Here is a 23,456-nt window from a genome sequence, read left to right as displayed (position 1 = left end):
AAAACATTTGAATAAAACTTCAGAACTGTAAAGCACACAAAAAACTTTGTTTCCTCCACATACACAAGCAATCAGACCGACTCAAAGGAATGAACTAGAATCAGTCAGCTATAAAAGAGTATAACAATATGTGTGAGATTGCGGGTTTATGTGTGGGAGTAGTTGTGAGATTGACGGTTAACTCAATGCAATTTTGTATATGAAACACCTGACTGCAGTGTTGGAAAGTTCGACCATGAGAACCTCCATTTGTTTATGCTGTATGCCGACATATCCGGTTCACAGCTTCTACTTCGGCTGTAACTGGCGAGTAAATACCCAAATGCAAGCTCGAACCATCTGTTTAACTCTGGCAGTAATATTTGTGTTTGGTGAGAGAAGTTTGCGTGTGGTGTTTCATGGCCCTGCTTTCATGAAACAAACACTGGGAATCATTTTTGGGATAATAATTCATTTTTTTATTCGGTTAAGTATGATTTCACATGAATAATCGCTAAGTCTCTTAGCGATGTTGTAATGGGTTAACAAAATGAATTTCAGAAAAAAACTTTGGGTTGGTAAAAAAACATCGATACACGCGAAAACCAATTTATTGCTAATATTATTGCCTTTCTCCTAGAAAGGTATAGCAATCACTGGAAAAACCAAAGGTATAAAAGTGCTCCAAAGTGTCGAATCTCGTGTATCAATCGACTTAGCTTGACGAGCTGAGCATTTTCTGTATGTGTGTGTGCGTATGTGTATGTGTGTGTATGTGTGTGTGTGTAACGCTCTCCCAATCTCACTCGATTTTCTCAGAGATGGCTGGACCGATCTTCATGAAATTAATTGCAAATGAGAGGTCTAGTTGCTCCATAAGACCCTAATAAATTTCATTGCAATCGGATTTTTAGTTTAGAGGTTATGTTCAAAAATGTGAAAATCACGAAACATCATTATCTCAGAAACTAGTCAACCGATTTTAACAAAATTGGTTTTAAATGAACGAGCTACTTAAAAACCCTTAACTTTTGAGTTTCATGAAGATTGAACGTGCGGTTCAGAAGTTATTTGAAGAAACGTGTTCTGGAGAGTGTTTAATCTCACTCATGTTTCTCAGCGATGGCTGGACCGATTTTCATAAAATCAGTGTCAAATGGAAGGTCTAGTTGCCCCATAAGACCCTATTGATTTGTTTTGTAATCGGACTTTTACTTTGCCTGTTATGTTTAAAAATGTGAAATCCAGCTTTGAAAAGAAGCATATTCCGAAGACTACTCAAACTCACTCACTTTTCTCAGTGATAGCAGAACCGATTTCCACGAAATTAGTGTCAAATGAAAGGTCTAGCTGTCTCATAACACCCTATTGAATTTCAATGTAATCGAACTGTAACTTCGTCTGTAAAGTACCAGAATGTGAAAATCACGAAACTTCATTATCTCAGAAGATACACAACCGATTTGAACAATATTGGTATCAAATGAACGGGCTAGTTAAAGGTTAATTGATGAATTTTATAGTGATTAAACACGTGGTTCAAAAATTGTGAAAAGAAACATGTTTCGGTGACTTTTCAAATTCACTCGTTTTCCCGAAAATGGCTGGACTAAATTCAACAATCTGAGTGTCAAATGAAAAGTTTGGCTTTCCTAAAGGTTCCCCCTGGTTGTCTCCTAATCTCACAAGTAAGAAATTTCATAGCAATTTGATATGTGGTTCAAAAGTTATTGAAATAAACGAAATTCAAAGATTATTTAAATTTGTAACTGCTTTGATCAAAACATATGGCCTCAACAAAATTTAAATTTGATATTGTGCTATTCGTACGTTCCCGGTATTGCTCGTGATTGAAGTGTACGAAATTCAAAGTCATTTCTTTTATTTCGCTATTTCTTCAACACGAATATTTTACTCCTAATGAATATTTTTTTTAACTTTTGCCTTTCTCCTAGAAAGGTATAGCAATCACTTGCAAAACCGAAGATTTGAAAGTGCTCCAAAGGGACGAATGGCATATATCACTCGACTCAGTTCTACGAGCTGAGCATTTTCTGTATGTGTGTGTGTGTGTGTATGTGTGTGTATGTGTGTGTATGTGCAGATTTTTAATTTCATCCACTTTTCTCAGAGATGGCTGGACCGATTTTAATGAAATTACATGCAAATGAAAGTTCTAGTTGCCCCTTAAGACCCTATTGAATTTCATTGTAATTGGATTTTTATTTTAGAGGCTATGTTTAAAAATGTAAAAATCACGGAACACCAATATCTCAGAAGCCACACAACCGATTTCAATAAAATTGGTGTCAAATGAACGAGCTATCTTAAAAACCCTTAACTTTTGAATTTTATATAGATTGAACATGTGGTTCAAAAGTTATGAAAAGAAACGTCTTCTGAAGACTGTTTAATTTCACTCATGTTTCTCAGAGATGGCTGGACCGATTTCCATAAAATCAGTGCCATATGAAAGGTCTAGTTACCCCATAAGACCCTATTGATTTTTTTGCAATCGGACTATTACTTTGCCTGCTATGTTTAAAAATGTGAAATCTAGCTATGAAAAGAAACATATTCCGAAGAATACATAAACTCACTCACTTTTCTCAGAGATGGCTGAACCGATTTTCACGAAATTGGTGTCATATTAAAGGTCTAGCTGACTCATAACACTCTATTGAATTTTACTGTAATCGAACTGTAACTTCGTCTGTAATGTACCGAATTGTGAAAATCACGAAACTTCATTATCTCAGAAAGTACACAACCGATTTAATCAATAGTTTTTTCAGATGAACGGGCTAGTTAAGGGTTAACTGATGAATTATGATTGAACACGTGGTTTCAAAGTTTGGCTGCCCTATACGTTCCTATTTCATTTAATTATAATTGAACTAAGCAACCGTTATGTATTAAATTGTTGATAAAACAACAAAGTTCTATTAACTCAAAGATTACACGACTAATTTGAACATAACTAGTGTCGTACGAACGAGTCATCTCTCAAACTTACAAATAACAAACTTCATAAAAATTTTATAGGTGGTTCAAAAGTTATGGAAAGAAAAAAAATTCAACCCCATATTCATACCATTTGAATGTTCCCGGTATCGCTCGTGATTGAATTGTTCGAAATTAAGAGTTATTTCTTTTATTTCGCTATTTCTTGAGCATTTACATTACGTCAAATTTTGATATTTTATACTTCTATTACAACATCATTATTTTACAACCCAAAAAGTGAATACACATTTATTGGATTGAAGCGTTCATGTAAATCTATTTTTACAAATAATAAGTTTGAATGAGAAAGGCTGGGTCTGACCGCTAGGTGGATTAATTTAGGTTTTTTTCAAACAAAATGAAAAAAAAAATTTTTTTACTTAAGTGTGTACAACTGAATAATCACACTAATTTTAAGTTTTTCCAGTATATTTTTGAACTTAATTGCTATGACATACGTTGATAAGTCTTCATAAAACTCCAAAAAATTACATAAAAAATTAAAAATTTTAAATTACCTTTTTCTACAAAAACGCAAATTTTACTCAAACTTTTAACATATGTTTTAAACAACGTATATTCTAATAAACCAATTAATCTAATAATTTCACGTTTTTTTGTGTGTTTTGAACCAAATTGCTATAATATACGAGAAACTTTGTTGCTAAATCACCCAAAAATTCAAAAATTGCAAAAAAATGGAAAATTTTTAATCATCTTTTTCTACCAAAACGCAAATTTTCCGCAAACTTTTAACACATATTCTTGAAGGGCACAAGTAGGTCTCTCAGACACACTATCAGGTGCTGTGCTTACACGTGCTTACATTTAATGTTTTTGATGGTCAAAATTAGGAACATTACGCATATTTTCAATGTGGCCTGCGACTGACTCTGTAGGGTTGAAATCCATTATCCATATTGTTTTTGGAAACTAATTTAATAAGCTTTTAATCATATGTGAACATATCATGATAGCTTTAGTAGGTTTTTATATATTCCAAAATATTCCCTAAAACTATTTTTCTCCGTTTCTGGAATAGGTAACTTTGAAGGCATTTTTCAACATGAACCGTTTTTTGTTCCAAGATTTCATTCAAAAATTATGAAAATATAGATAAAATACTACAAAATCATGTGCTCAAAACATCCTGAATATGAAATTCGCATTTTGGTGATTTTGGCCACTCTTTTATATAGGGACCGTCTTATGTGCACTATTGGAAAGCAATCAGAGCATCGAAAGCAAGCCCGGTTCCGGACGACAGAAGCTCCAAAGAACATCGCTACATCTCTGCTTGCACCTGTCGGGGAGATCGTTGCAACCGGCCAAATAGTGGAAAAGTACCTAGCGAACATGGACATACATGTAAGGAAGCGGCAGTCCCGTTCACTGGTCTTGGAGCTACAGGCAATGACGCAGCGGCAGCGCCTGAATAAGATGGTCAAGTCGATTTTCCCGGCAAATCACGACGTGGCGGTGGTAATAGACGACAGGACTTGTCTTATCCTGGATGGCAACGACTAGCAGGGCACTTTGTATTTTACTTCCACGAAGGAAATGAGCATACATCAAGTTTCCCAAGAAGGTGCTGCTGTGGCTGACAATCAGCGAGAAGGGGATGTCAAAGCTGCTCTTCTTTCGCTCCGGATGGGGTGTGCCCGGAAGTTGCGTTACATAATTACGTAAGCTTACATAATTACAAATCTATCGAAAACTTCGCTTCACCTCTTAACGCACTTTCACGCGCGAAAAAAAGAGAGAAGAAACCCTCACATATTAAACGTTTTGTATAAAATCTTCATGCGTAAAGTCAAGTTGTATGACATAAATTTTTATTGAAATTTTGACGACTAAAAAGGAGGCCCCCGCAAATTACCAGATGAGCATGAAACAGCCAAAACTCGTCCTCTGAAAGAACTGATATTTCTTTCGAGAGCCGAATTTTCGGATGTAAAAAGGCTAAAATTCCAGTTCAGCTGAAATTTTGCACAGGGTGTTCAATAAGTTCGAATACAGTATAAAAATGTGTGAAAAAACCTGCGTGCCGCGAACAACTTTACCACACAACGATGAAAGGTTGTATTCGAACTTATTGGACACCCTGTAGGTTCTTTTTTAAATTTACTGGCCACTTTTTTCCCGCACAAAAGATTGGCACTCTAATAATTATTTGAATACTATGCGAAATGAAATCATGCTTGGAATTTAATATGTGATCTACTCTAACGTGGAAAATATGTCTATTCTATTTCTGATGCCTCAACGGAACGGAAATTTGCCATATTTTCATTCGCTTCGGTGTATGACGACGATTTCCGGCTAGCTGCTTTTTCGAAGACCTCGGTTATTATAGACAAGACGCCAAACTTGTTTTATACATGAATACAGCACACGCTAAAAGTTTCTGCCCAATTATAAGTAATTTACATTCTCATGAAAACAACTACTTTCTATGTATGTCAAAAAAAGTCGATTTTTGTTGCCAGATTCTAAGCTCACACTCAATTCCATCCCACATCGAAGAAAGTAATACGTAGCAGTTCATTTTTAACCAAGGTTATTATACTGCCAAAAACTTTCAATCTGTGTTTTTTGCCGGCACTCCCTAATACCATTTACTAAATATTCTAACTTAAAACAACTGTGGAACTATTTAGCTTTATATAAACTACATACGCATACTAAAATGCACTTGAGCATAGCAATTGGATTGCCAATACAACTCAAAAACGACGAAGGTCACGAGAGAACCCGAAAACATTTCATTCCCACCAATTACATAAACATAAACCAACATGCGTCTCCACCGACGCAATAAATCATCAATCAATAGAAGCAATTACTCCCACAGCATTAAAACCATTTCCATTATATCAGCAGCCGCCAGTTCCCGTCCGGCGGGAAAGACAGCGCGCACGATTCATGTGTCGACCAGAAGAAGGAAGCAAGCAAAAAAAAGAGAGACGAAATATAGAACACATTTCAGTCTTCGATGTTCTTACTAACTCGCTGCCAATATATGAATAGTAATAGCAGATATACTCAGTCCCACACGCTGCGCTTGCTGCTGCTGCTGACTATGAGTTCGCGGTTCTTCCTCTCAGTCTAGTTCCGATTTCGCAGCGATTAGGACGCTCGCCAGCACACACAGCAAAAGTGGTTCATCGCGACGCCCCAGTCTTTAGGCACGCTTAAGATCGCGGTTTCACCGTTCGGTGCTAATTGTTCGCGAGTGACGGAGACGACGCGTGACTCGCAGAATTTAATTAAACGCGTTGTTTACAGCTGACTAAATCGATGGGACGATATAACCCGTCAGCAAGTGATTAATCGTTGACAATCCTCTGCGGTGATCTTTAGCAAATATTTTGCATTAACCTGCCGTGTACATGGCCTGAAATATAAACTTACTGCCGAGACCCCCTGGAAATAATATGCGAGAAAACATTTCGCGCGTTGCAACGATGTTGTGGAAACGAGCAACAGTTTTACTGCTGGGTAAGCGTTTTGGGAAACGAATGGGTGGTGGTCATGATCCCGATGATGCCAAAATTCTAATTTTAATAGATTCACTCGTACGGAAAAATCAATTTGAAAACAAAATGTGCGATTGCGGTTGATCCGATCATCAACATCATCTGCTTTGGCAGCGCAATCTGGCAGTGACGCGCACAGCATCCTATGTAAGGTCAGTGCGACCGGAAAAGGGTGGCAGCGGGCGCGGGAAAATCAACCCAGCTTCCACACCCAGAGTTGCGTCACTGTGATCTTTCTCTCTCACCCTCTCGATAGAGATGGATTCATATATGTTCACGATTGAAAGACGCTACGAGTGTATGGTTCTGGCTGCATTCGCGTTGTTTACCGTAGGGCACAGCAGATTATTTAATCGTTGTTTGCGGTGCCGTTTCACGTTTTTCGCAAGTACCTGCCTCTTACACGGTGTTTACGGAAGATAAATAATGTAGCGAATAGTGCACAAGGTTTACTGTTTGGCAACGGTCGGAAAACTAATTTTTGAACTAATTTGTAGTTAACTGTAATTGTACCTGCCATTTTAATTGGTGAAGTGACATCCTGTAGAATACATACTAATCGGTGTTTCAGGTTTCATTAATTCTTCTAACAAACAGCGGAGCTATAGACTGAATCTCAATTTTATAGAGGTTCTGATGACTGCTATCACAAAAATGTCGGTGTCAAAACTCTAACTCAAGGGTTTTCACATGAAAAGAAAACTTTTGTTTTTCACAAACATCAACCGATCAAACATCGGCTTCCGACAATCACGCGCCGGAATGCCAAACGTCTGACGCTGATTTTCTCAATAGGGACCGCTGGTAGAACAAACAATGCGTTATTTGTTTATATGAAAGAAAAAGCACCGCGTTGTGAAATAGTTCCAATAGGGTTTGAGGCTTCCCAGAAATAGCAAAAAAAAATACAGAACCTGTCTGCTCCACTGTTGTTGATGTGAGCTCATTTCCAACATGAATATGGCACCCACCGATGGGAAACATCTGCCGATACCCGATCGGCACTACCGGAAACGACCTTGTAATCGATACTAACGGTTGCCTCCATACAAACGGTCCGGGCAAACGAACGGGAACAGTTTTTACTAATGAATTCACTTGACACGGTCTGTCGTTCGATGAGGCGTTGTCTTAGAAAACAGTTAATTGGGTCCTTGCTTTTTTAAGGAGTTGACTGGCCATTCTTCTGTCACCAGTTATGTTGGTATACCAGCGGGTGTAATCCATTGAAAAATTGTTCTTTTGATTCCCTTCGTAGTCAATATTCGAAAATATTTTCCCTTCCTGTTGTCACAAAACCCGAGAAGGGCTAATTATTGCCTTCAAATTCTTTCTTCATTTCTGTATCGCATAGAAGCAATGCAACAACAACGTTAAGTGATTTGCATTGCACGCATGGTCGCGACAGCAAATTGTATGCAATCAACTACGATATGTTATCTTTTCATCAAACGACAACTTTTTAGCTGTCATGCTTGTTGTTTCTGATGTAGTCTTCATTATAGGTACTGGAACAATTTTCTCAAAATTGGAATGACGCCAAATGTTAATAGCTTAAATACAACTGTACTGAATTGTAATAATCGATGTATCGTCGAGTGGTTAAAATGCGTACAATTTTTATGACTTGATAATTATTACCACCGTTGTCTTATGACGTGGTGAAAATTGAGAATTAGCTTGGATGTTCCCATGCATTTCGTATACGATTGGCTCGTTACTCTAACGTGGATATCAGACAATTTTAAAAGTACTGTCTACTCTAAATCTACTTTTCACACACTTTTTACGGTTTACCCGAGTAAAGTTGAACAACAAAACGATAACATGATGTGATGCCTTGTTATCAAGTAAGCCAAATTCTATAACATGATATTCTATATTTTGATAACAGAGAAAAACAAAATGAATCCAAAAATGCCATAATTTGTTATTCAGATGCCCTGAGAGCTGTTATCATACTTTATTCGGGTAGCCTCTCACCTAACCGAGAGGAGGCTGTAATTCAATTCTAAAAAGCTTTCCAGACAATTTTGGTGATTACGATCACATGATTGACGTAGAATAACAATAAGTTTACAACGATATTTTACTGCTATCATGCTCAGTTTTCACGACAAAATTGTTGGAGTAGATCTTATGCTCCAGGTTTGTCCAGTAATTTTCGATGAGACGCAGCTGGGGAACGTTGGGCGAGTTCGCCGATCCATTTCCTCCAACGATCACTTCGAGTAGTGTCACGCCAGATCCAACCCGAACATCGCGTCTTCGCCCTTAAGGTATTTCTTGATGAACGATGCAACTTTCGACAGACCCTTCGTTATAGAAATTTCTTCGTTCACAACCAGTTCACAGCGAAAAAAGAGCGTCTTTGACATGTCCTTTTCGCTGATTGTCAGTCTCAGCAGCACCTTCTTGAGGAACTTGGTGTATGAAATGAACTTCATCTCAGAGCTCACTTCCTTTGTGGGGGAAATAAAATACGAAGCGCCCTGCCAGTCGTTGCCATCCAGGGTGAGTTAGGTTTCGTCGTCGATCACTACCAATACTTCGCGATTCGCCGGAAAAATCGACTTGACCATCTTATTCAGCCGCTGGTGCTGTGTCAGTGCCTGCAGCTCCGAGACCAGTGGACAGGACTGTTTCTTCCTAACATGTATGTCTATGTTTGCCAGGTACTTTTTTACTGTTTGACCGGTTGCACCGACCTCCCGGCGAAGCAGCGATGTAGCCGCTTTTATCTCGGACTTTTTCTGCTGACTCATGAGTTACTATGATTGATGCTGCATGAGTAGTTTCGTCGGTGCATGTGAAGGTGAACCCACGAAAAGGCGTAACGTTTCGTTACATATGGGGAGAAGGGCGCTCAAAAAATTGGGTTTTTTGCGTTACGTAATTTATAGATGTCGCTTAATTAGTTTTGTTGAAAAACCATGTTTCTCAACTTAATCGTACGCTGCCCTGATGATGGTGAATCTGCCAGTTGAATTTTCGAAATTTATCGAGGATTCGCCCATAGTGGAACGTCCCCCTCGAAAACCACATTGGTATTCGTCAACAAAGTTTTCTGGTACGGCCTCAGTCTGTGGAACAGGATACGGGAGAGAATTTTATATACAGTACACTGTAAATAAAAATCACGTCGAAGTAAAGTGATTTGCTGTTGAATTCGCACTACTTTCCTGACATTTCAGAGTTGATTGAAAATCTTTCGAAATATATTAATCGGATTGCGAACTTGGTTCATGGTGGCACAGGCTCCCATGAAACCGGCTTGGTACTGACCCACCAACCTCCTGGTTAAAGGTGATAGACGATGGATAAGCGATATACCGTGGTAGTTGCGGCACTCCAGCTTGTCGCCCTTCTTATAGATGTGGCCGACGATTCCCTCCATCCAATCTTCTGGCAATTTTTCCTCCTCCCAAATCCTGGAAATGACCCATAGCCAGCTCCCTATGCCATGTTTAAAGAGCTCGCTCGGTAGTCCGTCTTTACCTGCGGCTTTGATGTTTTCAGTTTCCCGATCTCACAAAAAACTTCATGAACATCGAGGGCTGGTACTTCTAGGTCAGTTCCTTCTTCGCTTTTGTTTACTGTATCGCCGTTCAGGTGTCCATCGAAGTACTACTTCCACCTGTCGACCACCTCGCTGGTATCCCACTGGTTACTATCCACGTCGTTGCACATGTCGGTTTGCAGCACATAGCTTCTGCGAGACTGGTTTACCTTCTCATAGAACTTCCGCGTATAACTGGCACGGTACAGTTGCTCCAGCTCTTCATGTCCACGATCTTCTTGCTGGTGCTCTTTCCGTCTGAGAATCATGGTCATGTCGTTCCGTGCCCGTTTGTAATTGACCTTGTTCTCTCTCGTTGACCTGCCACTCGGTGCTTCCACTCCTAATGTCGCCATTGCGGTCTCCTCGATGGATGTGCGAATGCTGCACCACCCGTCCTCGAGAGGCGATGCGCCCAGCCGCTCCGCCGAAAGATTCGACGATGTCGCGTGTGGTATACGGTCGACAGTTTCGAGCGCAAAGATATCGCTACTAGGTAGTGGTCTGAGCCAATATCCGCTCCGCGATTGGTGCGTATATTTGTAATATCTGAACCGACTGTAGATGTGAGCATGATCAATCCCAGATGGTCTCGAGGTATGATGCTGGCCTATCAAGCCGGTCGTCTTTGATTCGAGTCTCGGCTCGGGGAAGACTGTTAGTGTCAGTAGGATCGTAGCACTAGCCCCGCAATTGTCCTGTACACTAAACAGTTGGCTGCGAAGTCTGTGTATAAATAAACAGAAGATCCAATTCCGAATCGGAATGTTTGCACCAAGGCTTTGCTTTTTTGGTCAGGTGATCTACAGGTGGTTTTGTAGATGTCTTTTCGGGGGAAAAATGTACTTCGGACTGCTAGTCCTTGGGAAACTGCGAAACTGACGCATCACTGGCCGTTAATGTGCCCGATGACGACCTTGATGTTTCTACGCGAGAAGCTATCGTAGAGTTTTTCCAGCTGTACGTAGAACGCTTCTTTCTCTATATCGAGTCTTCCTTGATTCAATTTACTGTAGTTATTATTACCATATCTTTAAAGAAAAATCATTTACTTCACATTGATGAATTCTGTTACGTTTTAATACGGTTGGTTTTTTCTCTTACACTAAACCTTTTGAATATATATGGGTCATTCCATACGAAGTGCACATGCCACTTGGACACGACGGTCACAGATTTTGTTCAAAGCTGGGGTAATTGTTCATCTACTGTCTCTTTGGAAAAATCCCAATTTTGGTGTCGATTGGAATACCCCCTGCTTTTAATTTAAATTTGATAGTTTCATCGTGTTCCTTGGAAAATTTCACATAAGAAACAAGGTAATATGAGCCCATCTCGAGATATAACATTTTTACGAAAAAAGTTGTAAACTTCGTAATTATTTTATTTTATAATTTATAGACGTAAGACATCCGAAAAATAGTGACAGGTGAATTTTGAAGAAAATAAACCAAGTAATCCAGAAAAAATATTGTTTTTGTTGCCAGAGAGAATATTTCTGTATTTTAAAATTTAATTTGCATTTGGTGGTATTCCAATCGACACCAAATTTGGGATTTTTCCAAAGTGACAGTAGATGAATAATTCTCCCAGCTTTGAGCAAAATCTGTGATGGTCGTGTCCAAGTTTGTGCTTTTTCGTGGTCACTTCGTATGGAATAACCCATATTAAAATTGAGTACATTTCGATTCTTCAAGGCTACTAATTAATACTGACTGATTGTCTTCCGCTTCCACCATTTGCAGTCTCTCGCTCTTTCCATTCATACTATCTGCTGTTGCCACGGGAGCCAAATCGAAAATCAGCGCAGAAGGCGGTTGTGTACTGCTTTCATACTTGAAAAGAATTCTGAGAGCAACTTTCCTTCGCCACCACTGCAATGGGAGGAAGCAGCAAACATCAAACTCGTAATGGTTATAGCTTTGCAATATTTCATCTTGCGTCAAAAACTTAATCAAATTACACATAACTTTTTCTATAAAATGGGAAGTAGAACGAGCACTCATAGAAAAAGTTATCTGAATGAAATTATGTTTACCAGCTGTTAAAATGACGATTCAGATTGAAACTTGAAGAAAATAAGTTTGGACTAACGAGAATGTAGACCGGTTTTTATTTATTCCCATACCGTAAAACCGTTCTTTATCGTTCAACGAATCTCAATTCTAACAACAGTATATAAAACTAGCAGTATCTTTTAAGTCAGCTTCTAGATAACATTCAATGGAGATTGATAATTCTTTTAATTTTTGGAAAGGACTAATTCAACCCGCCATTAAAGTTTTACTATTAATGAAAATGGAATGGATTGTAATAGGCAGATTAGGAAGTACGATAATTTTACATTTTTCCGCTTTGCGGGAAAACATCCGAATCTAGAGCGTGAAAACGTTGGCGTTACTAGCTGTGACCTACTAACGAACCGCTATCATACTACACACAACATGATACAGCAACACATTTGACTTTCGCTCTATCCGAGGGCCATACTGGCGCCTGTCATCCTAGTCCGATAAAAATGTGTTTCTCGTTTTTTTTTTCGCGATATCCTTCCACCCCAAACCGACGCGACGGCTACTTATGCTTTCGAATGGGGTTACGCAGAATGCTGTTTGCTATTGGAGAAGGGATGGATAGTCGGATGCACCCTCGATACCCCGCTGTCATATCTCACCGATTGGAGTCTTTTGATAGGGGCGCATGAGCGACACCCACAACGATAGCCGGTAATGGTAATGGTTTGTGGAGAAGTTTATTGATTCCATCTCAAAGAGGTTTGTCGCCGATTGAGCAATCAATGCCGTGGGAAATGGGAACATTTTTTTTTTGTTTGGATCACCGAAAAGTATTAAATATTTTAATGCATATAACAGAAACAAAACTAGGCCACAAGCTTGCTTGAAGAGATATACAGAGAGGGCGTAAAAATAGATTACATCACTAAATCAAAGAAACCAGAATAGTTCATAAGACAGCAGTGTAAAATCAAGTCTAAATTTTCCCTACCATTTCAACTCGTTACTTTAGTATAAGCTGAAAACGAAAAAAATATAGCCCACTTAAGCTGAGTTCAACAACGGTTGAGACTGTGCCACTCGATCCTCCGCCCATAAACATCAAACTCATTTCTCTACATATATTCATTCCAACTCAAGTTAGGAAGCTACGCGACCTTAGAGCGTGTAGAAAAAAATAGAAACAATTATAAACCAATCAATCGCGCGCACTGTTCACTACAAACCGACATAATTGGTAAACAATCGCGGATCTACCAAAGTTCTTCCGCCAATCCCACCCGCGGTCGAACTTGAACTTGAAAAAGGCAACACCATAGCGCTAGAAAACGAGCGCAACTCGGTCACCGCGAGATCGTTTGATCTCCACTCCCGTTCGACGTCCCCCGCGCATTCACAACATTACGCGTGCGTTCTGCTCTGGCGATCACTCTGTCACAGAACAACTGACGGGCGACCGCCGGCCGTAGAGAACCCGCGCCAAACTTTGAACCCACGTTTGCTCTATTAAGTCGTATCTAGCTATCGGAGTTGGTTCATTTTTTTCTAGAACCATGCGACAGATTTTGTCCCGACGACTATATTATTTATCAATAACACTGTTCGATTGGTTGTTGTAGGTGGATCAATCTTAAAATCAGAATTTCCCTAAAGCCAACATGATGCCGAATCGGCGAAAACCGGTGAACCGAGCTCGAGCATTTTCCGCGCTCGGAAGTGGGATGTCGTTGATCTTGGCTGCTGCGAATTAGCGAAGACAGATGCGTGTGTAGTTGTGATCAATTTAAGAGCGATAAAATTTAATCCCGCAGTAAAACGCCGTTGGCGCATCCGTGAAGGTCATTGCGAGTCGAGCTCGGATGAATTAGTTTCATTCTTATATGTTGAGATTCTAACGAAACCGAAACGGAATATCGTTCTTATCGGTTTTGTCATGGAAATCGCTATTCAATGTCGATTGCTACACATCTGTGTCAATTTCTGGCAGCGCGGTGAGGATTAAAAATGATCATGTGCAACAAATTAGTGATCGACATCGAACCAGGTAGAGCGGAGCCTGTGAAGGAAAAGTCAATTTGAAATTTCCACAAAACCAGCCAACAATAAAAAAAAGAAAAACATTTCTTTGAAGATAATGATATCCCGAAAAGGGTTTCGATGAAGTTCAAATACCAAGACTAACCTCACTCTACCTACTTCATTTAATTTTCACTAAGATCCGCGAGAAATTGCAAATCAGATTTAACAGTTATTTGAAATCATTCAAGCATGCAAGTCAATACTATCATAAAAAGATACACAAAGAGAAAAGCAGTAAATATTGCAACCTTTTGCCAATATTCTATTTTGAACAAGTTTGGTAACCTCATTTAATTCCGCATGACTTTTCATACGCACTAGAAAGTGTAATGAAATTTTGAATCTTTGTAAGGATATACTAGTAAGTATCAAAGCTTGTTCATACAATTATTTAATTTTTGATGTATCGCCCATAAAACGAGCATGACGAACATATTTCCGTTGAAACCATAATTGAACGTGATCCACAAAATTGATACTGATTGCATTGCAACAAACATTCTATACGAAATGTAACACGCATGAGTTTGTGTACTTTGCACACTTGGAGCTACGATTTGACGGTACACTTGGAGTTTTCGACCTCACTCTTTGCGTACTTGTTTATAACACCGTCCGGTTCCGTTACTGCAGTGGTTTTTTCGACCAAAACATTGACAATAGCATTATTAGATACCTAACAGGAGCTACGTTATAGCCGAACCCCTCATAGAGGCAAGAAAAAGACAAAATGTACAATGATCCCAACTTGAACTCAAAATCGCTGGAAAAGCGCCTCTGAATGCCAGAAAAAAAAACAAAATATAAAATGATCTCATATCTTCGCCAGAAAAAACCAAAACAAAAAATTATCCCAAATTAAGCATAGAATCACTAAAAAATGCTTCCAAAGGCCAGAAAAGGACGGATTTTGATAGTGCGTTTGGCTCATTACTCATCTCTCCCTCAGAGTATTTCTAGTACAAACTTTTATTTCACAACTGTTATATGTTGTTCAAATAGATACCCAATAAAATAAACTTTCTATTGCTTACGTTACCGCCGCACCGATACTGTTGAAATGGATATCTCAATGAAAAATTATAACAACGAGGTTTTTATGCATTTCGATAAATGACTCCTGGTGGCCGGATGTCATCGAGAATTGAAACTTGGCACCAAGTGATTCGAACAGCCCATTCATACTACTTTTAAGCAAGAAACTTATTTTTCTAGGTAATTGTAAGTGGCCATGGCGGACGCAAAAATGTGTGTAAGCATGTTTTTCAGTTCTTTTTTCGTTTCATTCATCAATCCCTCTGCAGTTTACGCGACGCAACTTCCGGCAGGCACTTCGTACTATAATTTTCCCCGTCCATTGCCAGTCCGAAGCCAAAGAAAAGCGGCTTTGACATCCCCTTCTCGATGATTGTCAGCCACGGCAGCACCGTCTTGGGGAACTTGGTGTGCGAAATGTACTTCACTTTGGAGCACATTTCCTTCGGTGGGGAAGTATAATACGAAGTGTCCTGCCAGTCGTTACCATCCAGAGTGACCGCCACATCGTGATTTGCCGAGAAAATTGACTTGACTGTTTTATACAGCCTCTGCCGCTGCTTCAAGACCAGTGGACGGGACTGCGTCTTCCTAACATGTATGTCAATGTTCGCCAGGTACTTTTTTACTGTTGCACGGTTGCAATGCAACGACCTTCCGGCCAAGCGCACTCAGTGATGTAACCACTTTTCTCTCGATCTTCCTTTTCAGCATTCTTTGGAGCATTCTTATCGCTCAGGGTCGTCGGCCGTACGAATTCGGGCTTTCTTTCAATGCTCTGATTGTTGTCCAGTATTGCCAAGATGTTGTAGATGCTGGAACGGGCGTAGCCGGTGTACAAAAAGTGCAGCACGATGTCCGTTTTCCACGCGACGGGGTACCGTTCACTGTTTTACCATCGCGGTTAGACTTCGACTAGTAGAGCTGTCATTTTTTCTGTTGACTCATAAGTTACTATGATTGATGCTGCCAGCAAAATGTTTTATCCAGAACCCAGAATGATTGTGTAGGGGCCAATACTATGGTATATAATTCTGTCGACTGTGTCAGGGAAAGCAATCTTATAGCGATCAGCAATTAGATTAATCGAAATATGCGTTTCAACAAGGTTCCCATTTTCAATAGTATACTTGTTTGCATAATTACTAAGGCTTGACAATGTTCACGGTTTTATTATGCGTTTTAGTGTCGTTTGGAATCAGATAATAAAAGCTGTTGTGTTTTGCGCATTTTGCTGAAGAAAAGATAATTTGGTACATTCTCTGGCGAAAAATTTATTTGTAACTGTTCCAACATTTAAAATAAAGTGTAATAAATGAACAAGGAAATATTATCTCTTCAATATGGAATTTAATTTATTCCTTTTGATAATGCACTAGATGGGCTACGGATTTAGTGCAACGAGCGAAATTCGACTGTATCAGCATTCCAAGACGTTAGTGTGTTGTCAAAATGTGGCAACTTTTCATTGGAGAAAGTGCCGGCTGATGCTGCCCGCTACCGCACAATGGCAGCTTTTTATTAGAAGAAGTGCCGCTGCATTAGCTGGCCCTACCACTAACGATGCTGCTATCCGCTGCCACTGCTACTGTTGCTGTTGTAGTTGCTGTATAGAACTAACATGGCCTGTTTCGGCTGAAACAGGTTCTTCTATAGGCCAATACTGCCCATAATTCAAAAACTGGCTAATATGCCATTTTTACCAAAATCGAGAAAACAGTTTCTCGTGATGGTAAACACCCTAAACAAGGTCCCCACGGAAGCCGATTGTCAAGAAATGCATTTGGGAAGGCAGCAAATGTGAAACAATTTTGGCTAATATCCAAAATAATTGAGAAGTTGGCTAATATCCAATATGTTTCTACCTGTGTCATGTTCACGATCCAGTGTTTCATTACTGTACTTTGTTTCGTCTAACTTTCGAAAGTGTGTTGTAGCCTGGTGGTTACTGGCGACAGATAAGCGATCGTAAAGCCCTTACTTAAAATTTTACTATTCTTACGAAGAATATATGATGCAACATAAATTTATTTGTTGTGCTGCGCAACTCAATGATCAAAACGTGTGACTGTTTCGTTCTGCCATAAATCTTTACATTCTTGAAAATGCTATTTAGCTCTTTGATTAGAAGTAATATTAAAGAAAAGATTTAAATTTCATTTTGGATGTGATGAGAAATAACAGGAAAGTGGATTGTGAGATTATTATGAATGATAATATTTTCGTTATATTGTTATATTGTTGCACGAAACAATTGTCTCATCGTCCTTTTCGTCCTCACTTGTGCTTCCGTATTGTTTTATTAAATTCAAAACCATTTTCATCACCAACGAGCACGATATAATTCACATCGTACCGATTTCACCGATTTGTCAACTGACCTTTCATTTATAATTGAAAAAACGGCTACTGCGCTAAAAATACGTGGCGAATGGTATTTTCCTGCAGATTTCTCTGTTTCAACTCAACGGCAAGGTTCCAGCATATATGAAGGGTGATATACTCAATAAAAAAGTTGTCATGAACAGTCAAAATATGTTGTACCGACAAAAAACTTTAAAATGCGTTTTTCTCGATTTGATGCTTATGGCATATTAGCCAATTTCTGAATTATGGGCAGAATAGTACATTCTGAATTACTAGGTCTATAATTATGTCGACCTTCACTATTTAAAAACAAAGTGGGCAACATCACCAGAAGCGAGGAATCAAATTGACGCAGACTTCTTTCTAAGGTTAATATGGCAAGCAACTATACTATTGGAAATGGTCAATCGTTATTGAGACGCAAATTTCGATTGATCTGATTGGCCGTTATATGATCACTTTCCCGTCGACCGTGTAGACACTCCTTGAGGTAGATTTTCCCGTTTGCAGTTCTTGTTTCTTGTAATTCTTTGAAAGTTTCTGTTTTCTTACCTTTTCCAGAACATCAAACTTGTGCAGGGCAGTGAAGAAAAGTAGCCCCGTCAGTTCCGCCTCGACGTAAGTCTCATTAGCCATGATGATTAGGAGCCTTTTGAACTCTGAACGTATGCAGTATCTCCTGGTTCTTGGCTCTTTGAACGAAAGACTTGGACAGTTTCAAACTTTTTGGCCACATCCCTGTCCGAAGCATTCGGATTTCAAACTTTTTGGCCACATCCCTGACCGAAGCATTCGCATTCTGCGTAAACGCTTTCACAACACGCTTATGATCCTGATCACTAATAGAACATCCATTCTGAACGCATTTCTTCTTCCTTCTGATAGTTTCGTAGTAACGTTTAATACCACGACTCACCGTTGACTAGACGATTCCAAGTTGTTTTCCGATATCCCGATGAGAGCATTGCGATTTTCCAGGTGCTTCCGCAAATCAATTCGCGACGTTGCTTGGGTGATGGCTCTTTTTTCATTTTTGAAAAAATGACATCAATAAAAACACAGTGTAAACTTGTACCCAAATTATCAAGACAAAATACGCAATGGGTAATTTCCTACAGCTTTTTTCCGTGATGCAATTTGATATTGGACACCTTTTACATCTCTAAAAATTTATATTTTTGATTATACATAGCGATGACTTGCATCCCAATTTCAGATCGCCTCAACCACCACCAATATTTTATTTTTATTTAAAAATTGAAAATTTTCCGTGTTATACAAAAAAATCGTATAAAAGTAATTAGCGCCATAATGTCATAAATTAGTTTTGCACGACAAAATAGCGTAATTTCTTCCGTATGAAAAAACAGGTATAATCACCTTTAAAATTGGCACCAATAAACTTCCTTCGGCAATAAAGTGACATATGACGAATTTTAACTAAAAATATCCATAAACGATTGCAAAGAAGCACGGAACAGAAATACTCACGAATGAATATTTATAACCTCACATACCCTGCATTCCATCGTTGCAAGGTGGGCATTGATCTCAGAACCGTTTGCGTTTGTTTTTCTCTATTCTCGTGACCTTTTATTGCGTTGATGTGACGCGTTTTTAAATGATGAGCAGGAAAATTCTTCGTATGATCTAATTGATCGGTTCGAGTATAATTGAGACCATCTGAAAATATAACTCGCTGCATAGGCCTCTTTCAATTACACCGCTTAAGGGATTAATTTCCAATTCAGTAGAATAGTGTGGCTGTGTGTAAACGATCAATCGAAAAACCTTCCGTCGCCGTCACCGTGATCTTTAATATTCACGATCAGTACTGCGCCGTACGATGCCAACTTCACACCGCCTGAAAAAGGCTGAAACGATGCGGTATACGATCGAACAGATCGCTCGTGCCACACATTTCGAATGTATCGCATCACAATCGTTACCGCCAACCGCAAAAGGCAGCCCTTACTTTTTGCCAATGCAACGATGTTCACCAATGATAGAATGATAGCACGATATATTACTTTTCGTTCAGAGGAATAATGAGGGATTAGTAATCAAATACAATATACGAACGAAACGAGTTCAAACAACAGCCGCCGTTTGTTTACGAACAGGAAAAAAATAATATAGAGGCAACGCCATAAAACGACGTTGAGATTCTTGTGGCATTCTTATTAATCAACAATGTAACCGTTGCGTACCAAAACGTAACCTTTGTGCAACATATATGTTACGTTGTAGTATAGAAATGTTAACTACAAAAAGTGACATCTTAAATATAAAGTAACATAAAATATTTGTTGCGGTTCCTGGTGAGCAAAAATCTAAACTAAATGATGGATTAAGTAATGACCCTTTCTTTGGAGAAATTTAGGTAATGGCAGCATGCCAAGCTCTGCTAAAATAGACAATAAACCTCCCGCTGCCTCAGAAAGAATTGTAGCCTCTTCCGTAAGCACTACTCTCCTGGTAAATTCGTTGTTTCAGGATACTTGCAGAGATGGAACTTTTTTGGGCAATGTGGATGTCTTATCTCTACATTTTTCCGAGACACTCTTTCGGTCAACCAAGATTCATATTTCCTGCCCAGAAATTTGATTGAAAACTGCATTCACCTCGTTTCCTCGAGTACTTCTTTGCTTCCTCAGATGGAAACGCTGGCGTTCGCTGGTGTCATTGGACGCCGGTTCTAATGATTCATCCCATCATTAACGCGTTTTTCTCACACGTTCCAGCATCGACGATATTGATAGCTATTCCCACGGTTTCCGCCAATCAACTCAGATCAGCACCACGATTAAAATGCCTAAGTCAAAGCCGTGAAAAGGTAACGATTGCAAGCTGAGTAATCTCTATTTCGCAGTAGAAAGCTAATAACTCTATCTCTGTTCATTTTTCCTAGATTCAAGACAACATCACCCTTCACCACAGGTTAACGGCACTACGCAATGAAATGCGCACCCGATCGTCAACTCAAACGACCGAAGTTGATGCCTACGTTATAACCTACTACGACGATCATATGTCCGACCAGCTGATGGAATCCGACAAACGGTTGAATTTCGTGACCGGTTTCTCTGGACCAGGGATGGCCGTAATCACCCTCAGATCTGCAGCATTGTGGATCGATAAATGGCAGCACGAGCAAGCTGAACAAGAGTTGAACTGTAATTGGAAGGTTTTCCTCAATGACGAGCATGCCACCATCAGGGAATGGATCGCGGTGAGAAAGCCATGCCTAACCATTTAATACTGTTGTGATACCTATTCCTTTTTAGAACGAACTTTCGCCAGAGTCCCGGGTTGGTGCCGACCCGCATGTTATACCCCACGGCATGTGGCACAGTCTGGAACGTCAACTTGGTTTACACAATATCAAACTCATCCGAGTGCCACGCAATCTTGTCGACCTGGTTTGGGGCTCTCTGAGACCCGCCCCGAAATCCAACTCCATAAAAGTGCACCCGGTTCGTTTCGCTGGTGAACGCTGGGATAGCAAGGTGGCCAAACTACGCTCGAACCTAACAGCACACCGCTGTGATGCCATGATCGTTACTTCGCTTACCGAAGTGGCCTATATTCTAAATTTACGAGGTAGTGACATACCGTACACACCGGTGTTCAAAGCTTATCTGATCGTCAGCAATCGAGAGATCATTTTGTACATTAATCGAACTCACTTAAACACCGGATTGATGAACCATTTGAAGTCTCATAACTGTCACAATGAGTATTGCGTCCAGTAAGTGATCTTTTATAAATAACAATTGATTTTTAAGCCCGTATAATTGCAGAGTAAAAGACTACCAAGACGTGTGGCGAGATCTCCGCACATTGTCCCAACACTGGAAGCGAGTTCTTGTTCCGTCTGCTGACGTTTTCGAAATGGGTGCTTCGGAAGCAATTTATTCCGCTACTCCTCGAGAGTTGATTTTGAACAAACCATCTCCGATCATTCTTCTTCGTGCACAAAAGAATGAAATAGAGAGACAAGGTATGATGAGAGCTCACATCCGAGATGCTGTTGCAATCTGTGAGGCGCTGAGTCACCTGGAGAAACGGGTTCGTTATCGTGAAAATGTTTTCTTGCGTTCTTTCAATCATATTCTATTCCAGTTTATCGCCGGAGACGACTTCACGGAACGGTCGCTAGCACGAGAAATCGATCGAAGTCGAAAGATTCAAGATTTATCGGAGGGAGCCTCATTCAAAACGGTTGTCGCATTCGGTCCAAATTCAGGCGATCCGTACTATACCATCAACAATCAGACAGAGCACGAAATTACGGAGGACAACGTGCTGATCATCGACTCTGGTGGCCAGTATCACGACGGAACCACGGACGTGGCTAGAACTATTCACCTGGGCGACCCGAAACCAAGCCACATACAAGCGTACACCAATGTACTGATTGGACTTATCCGAATGTCCATGACGAGCTTCCCGGAAAATTTGAAGCCTGCCGAACTTGATGCTCTGGCAAGAGGACCTGTCCAAGCGAACAAGTATTCGTTCCCGTATGGTTCAGGTCACAGCATTGGATCGTATCTTTCTGTTCGAGAACGTGAGATTTGCTTATCTTGATAAGGGATGCACCCTATTGATGTCAGATTTTATTTATTTTTAGCTCCAATTAGCTCCTCACACACAGCAAAGCAGCGACATAACTTTAGGGAAGGTTATTTCTTTGCTTACGGTAAGCTGCGATAACAGTTTAGAAAATAGATCAAATGATCGAAGTATTGATTCTTTCAGATCCCGGTTACTACATTCCGTCCGATTTTGGAATCAGATTGGAAAACGTACTTGAAGTGATTGATACGGGGACGGTTCTTCCTTCCGGGCATAAGTTTTTCTCCTTCCAAGATGTTACCTTGGTACCATTTGAACCCAAACTGATTGATAACGAAATGTTGAGTACGACAGAGGTAAGTGTGAAATCCTTACCACTTACAACTTGTGATCACAATTCTTTTTGCTATGTAGGTCAAGTGGATCAACGATTACAACGCCAGGATTCGGCAATTGGTAGGTGACGAGCTGAAGCGGAAACAGAAAATGGATGCTTTCTACTGGATGATGAACAAAACAAGAAACATTCCCGATCCACTGCATTCAGGAACCGACGCTAGAAGTTGTCGATCGCTGATCTTAGTATTGTCTGTAACGGTAGCGAACTCTCTGCACCGTTTACTACCAGCTACGAATGCCTTCTACTAGCCTCTCCGTCTGACTCTGGACACTTCTCTTTTTCCCCCAATCAGCTTTCGGAATTCGAATAAAAGTTGCCTATCTGTCTACAAGTAGGTTAGAGATACATAGTTGAAATGCAGCCTGTTAACGTAATTATTTATCACATGTATGTATGTTGATTTCCCTAGGACACAGGGAAAAGTGATATTTTTAAAGTGTAACTTATTGGAGATTAATTAAATACTAGTCGATGCTCGAGATGCTAATGGAGTTTTTCTTTTTTGAATTTGCAACATCTACAAGGCTTTGATTGTTTCTAAAAAATATAAGTGCAAAACTCAGCCCGTATTTGTTTTTCACAAAGTCGACAGGGTCCGACAATTAAAGTGCTACATGAAAACCAACAGATAAATTTGGCGAAACAAAAACATTTCATTTCAAATTGACTAGACAAAATTGATCATCTACAAAACACTGAGTCCAGTAGTCCTTTACGGTAACGAGATCTGGACCAAGCTCGTGGAGGACTAGTAGGTATTTTTGTTCTGGTGGTTCTGAAGTTATGCCGTTGGTTTTTAATGGTGACGGCGTCCTCGTGCTACCAGTTTTCATTCCAGAAATACCGCAAAATCCTTTTTTGTGATGTTAAAGTTTGCAATGTAACATCAGAGTTTA

General features: G+C 39.8%; 1 protein-coding gene across 1 annotated transcript; it reads left to right on the top strand.

Annotated features, from left to right (window-relative positions):
- Positions 1-6,082: 6,082 nt before the first annotated feature.
- LOC129718208 (xaa-Pro aminopeptidase ApepP) lies at positions 6,083-23,039 on the top strand. The gene is made up of 9 exons (XM_055668721.1): positions 6,083-6,486; positions 20,324-20,415; positions 20,491-20,811; positions 20,867-21,330; positions 21,383-21,650; positions 21,705-22,152; positions 22,216-22,284; positions 22,344-22,516; positions 22,575-23,039. The coding sequence occupies exons 1-9, from the start codon at positions 6,423-6,425 to the stop codon at positions 22,806-22,808; spliced, it is 2,133 nt and encodes a 710-aa protein (XP_055524696.1). The 5' UTR covers positions 6,083-6,422; the 3' UTR covers positions 22,809-23,039.
- The last annotated feature ends 417 nt before the right edge of the window (positions 23,040-23,456 follow it).

Source organism: Wyeomyia smithii, chromosome 1 (assembly GCF_029784165.1).
Source record: "Wyeomyia smithii strain HCP4-BCI-WySm-NY-G18 chromosome 1, ASM2978416v1, whole genome shotgun sequence".
Taxonomy (NCBI): domain Eukaryota; kingdom Metazoa; phylum Arthropoda; class Insecta; order Diptera; family Culicidae; genus Wyeomyia; species Wyeomyia smithii.
This window is presented reverse-complemented; position numbering and strand designations above follow the sequence as displayed.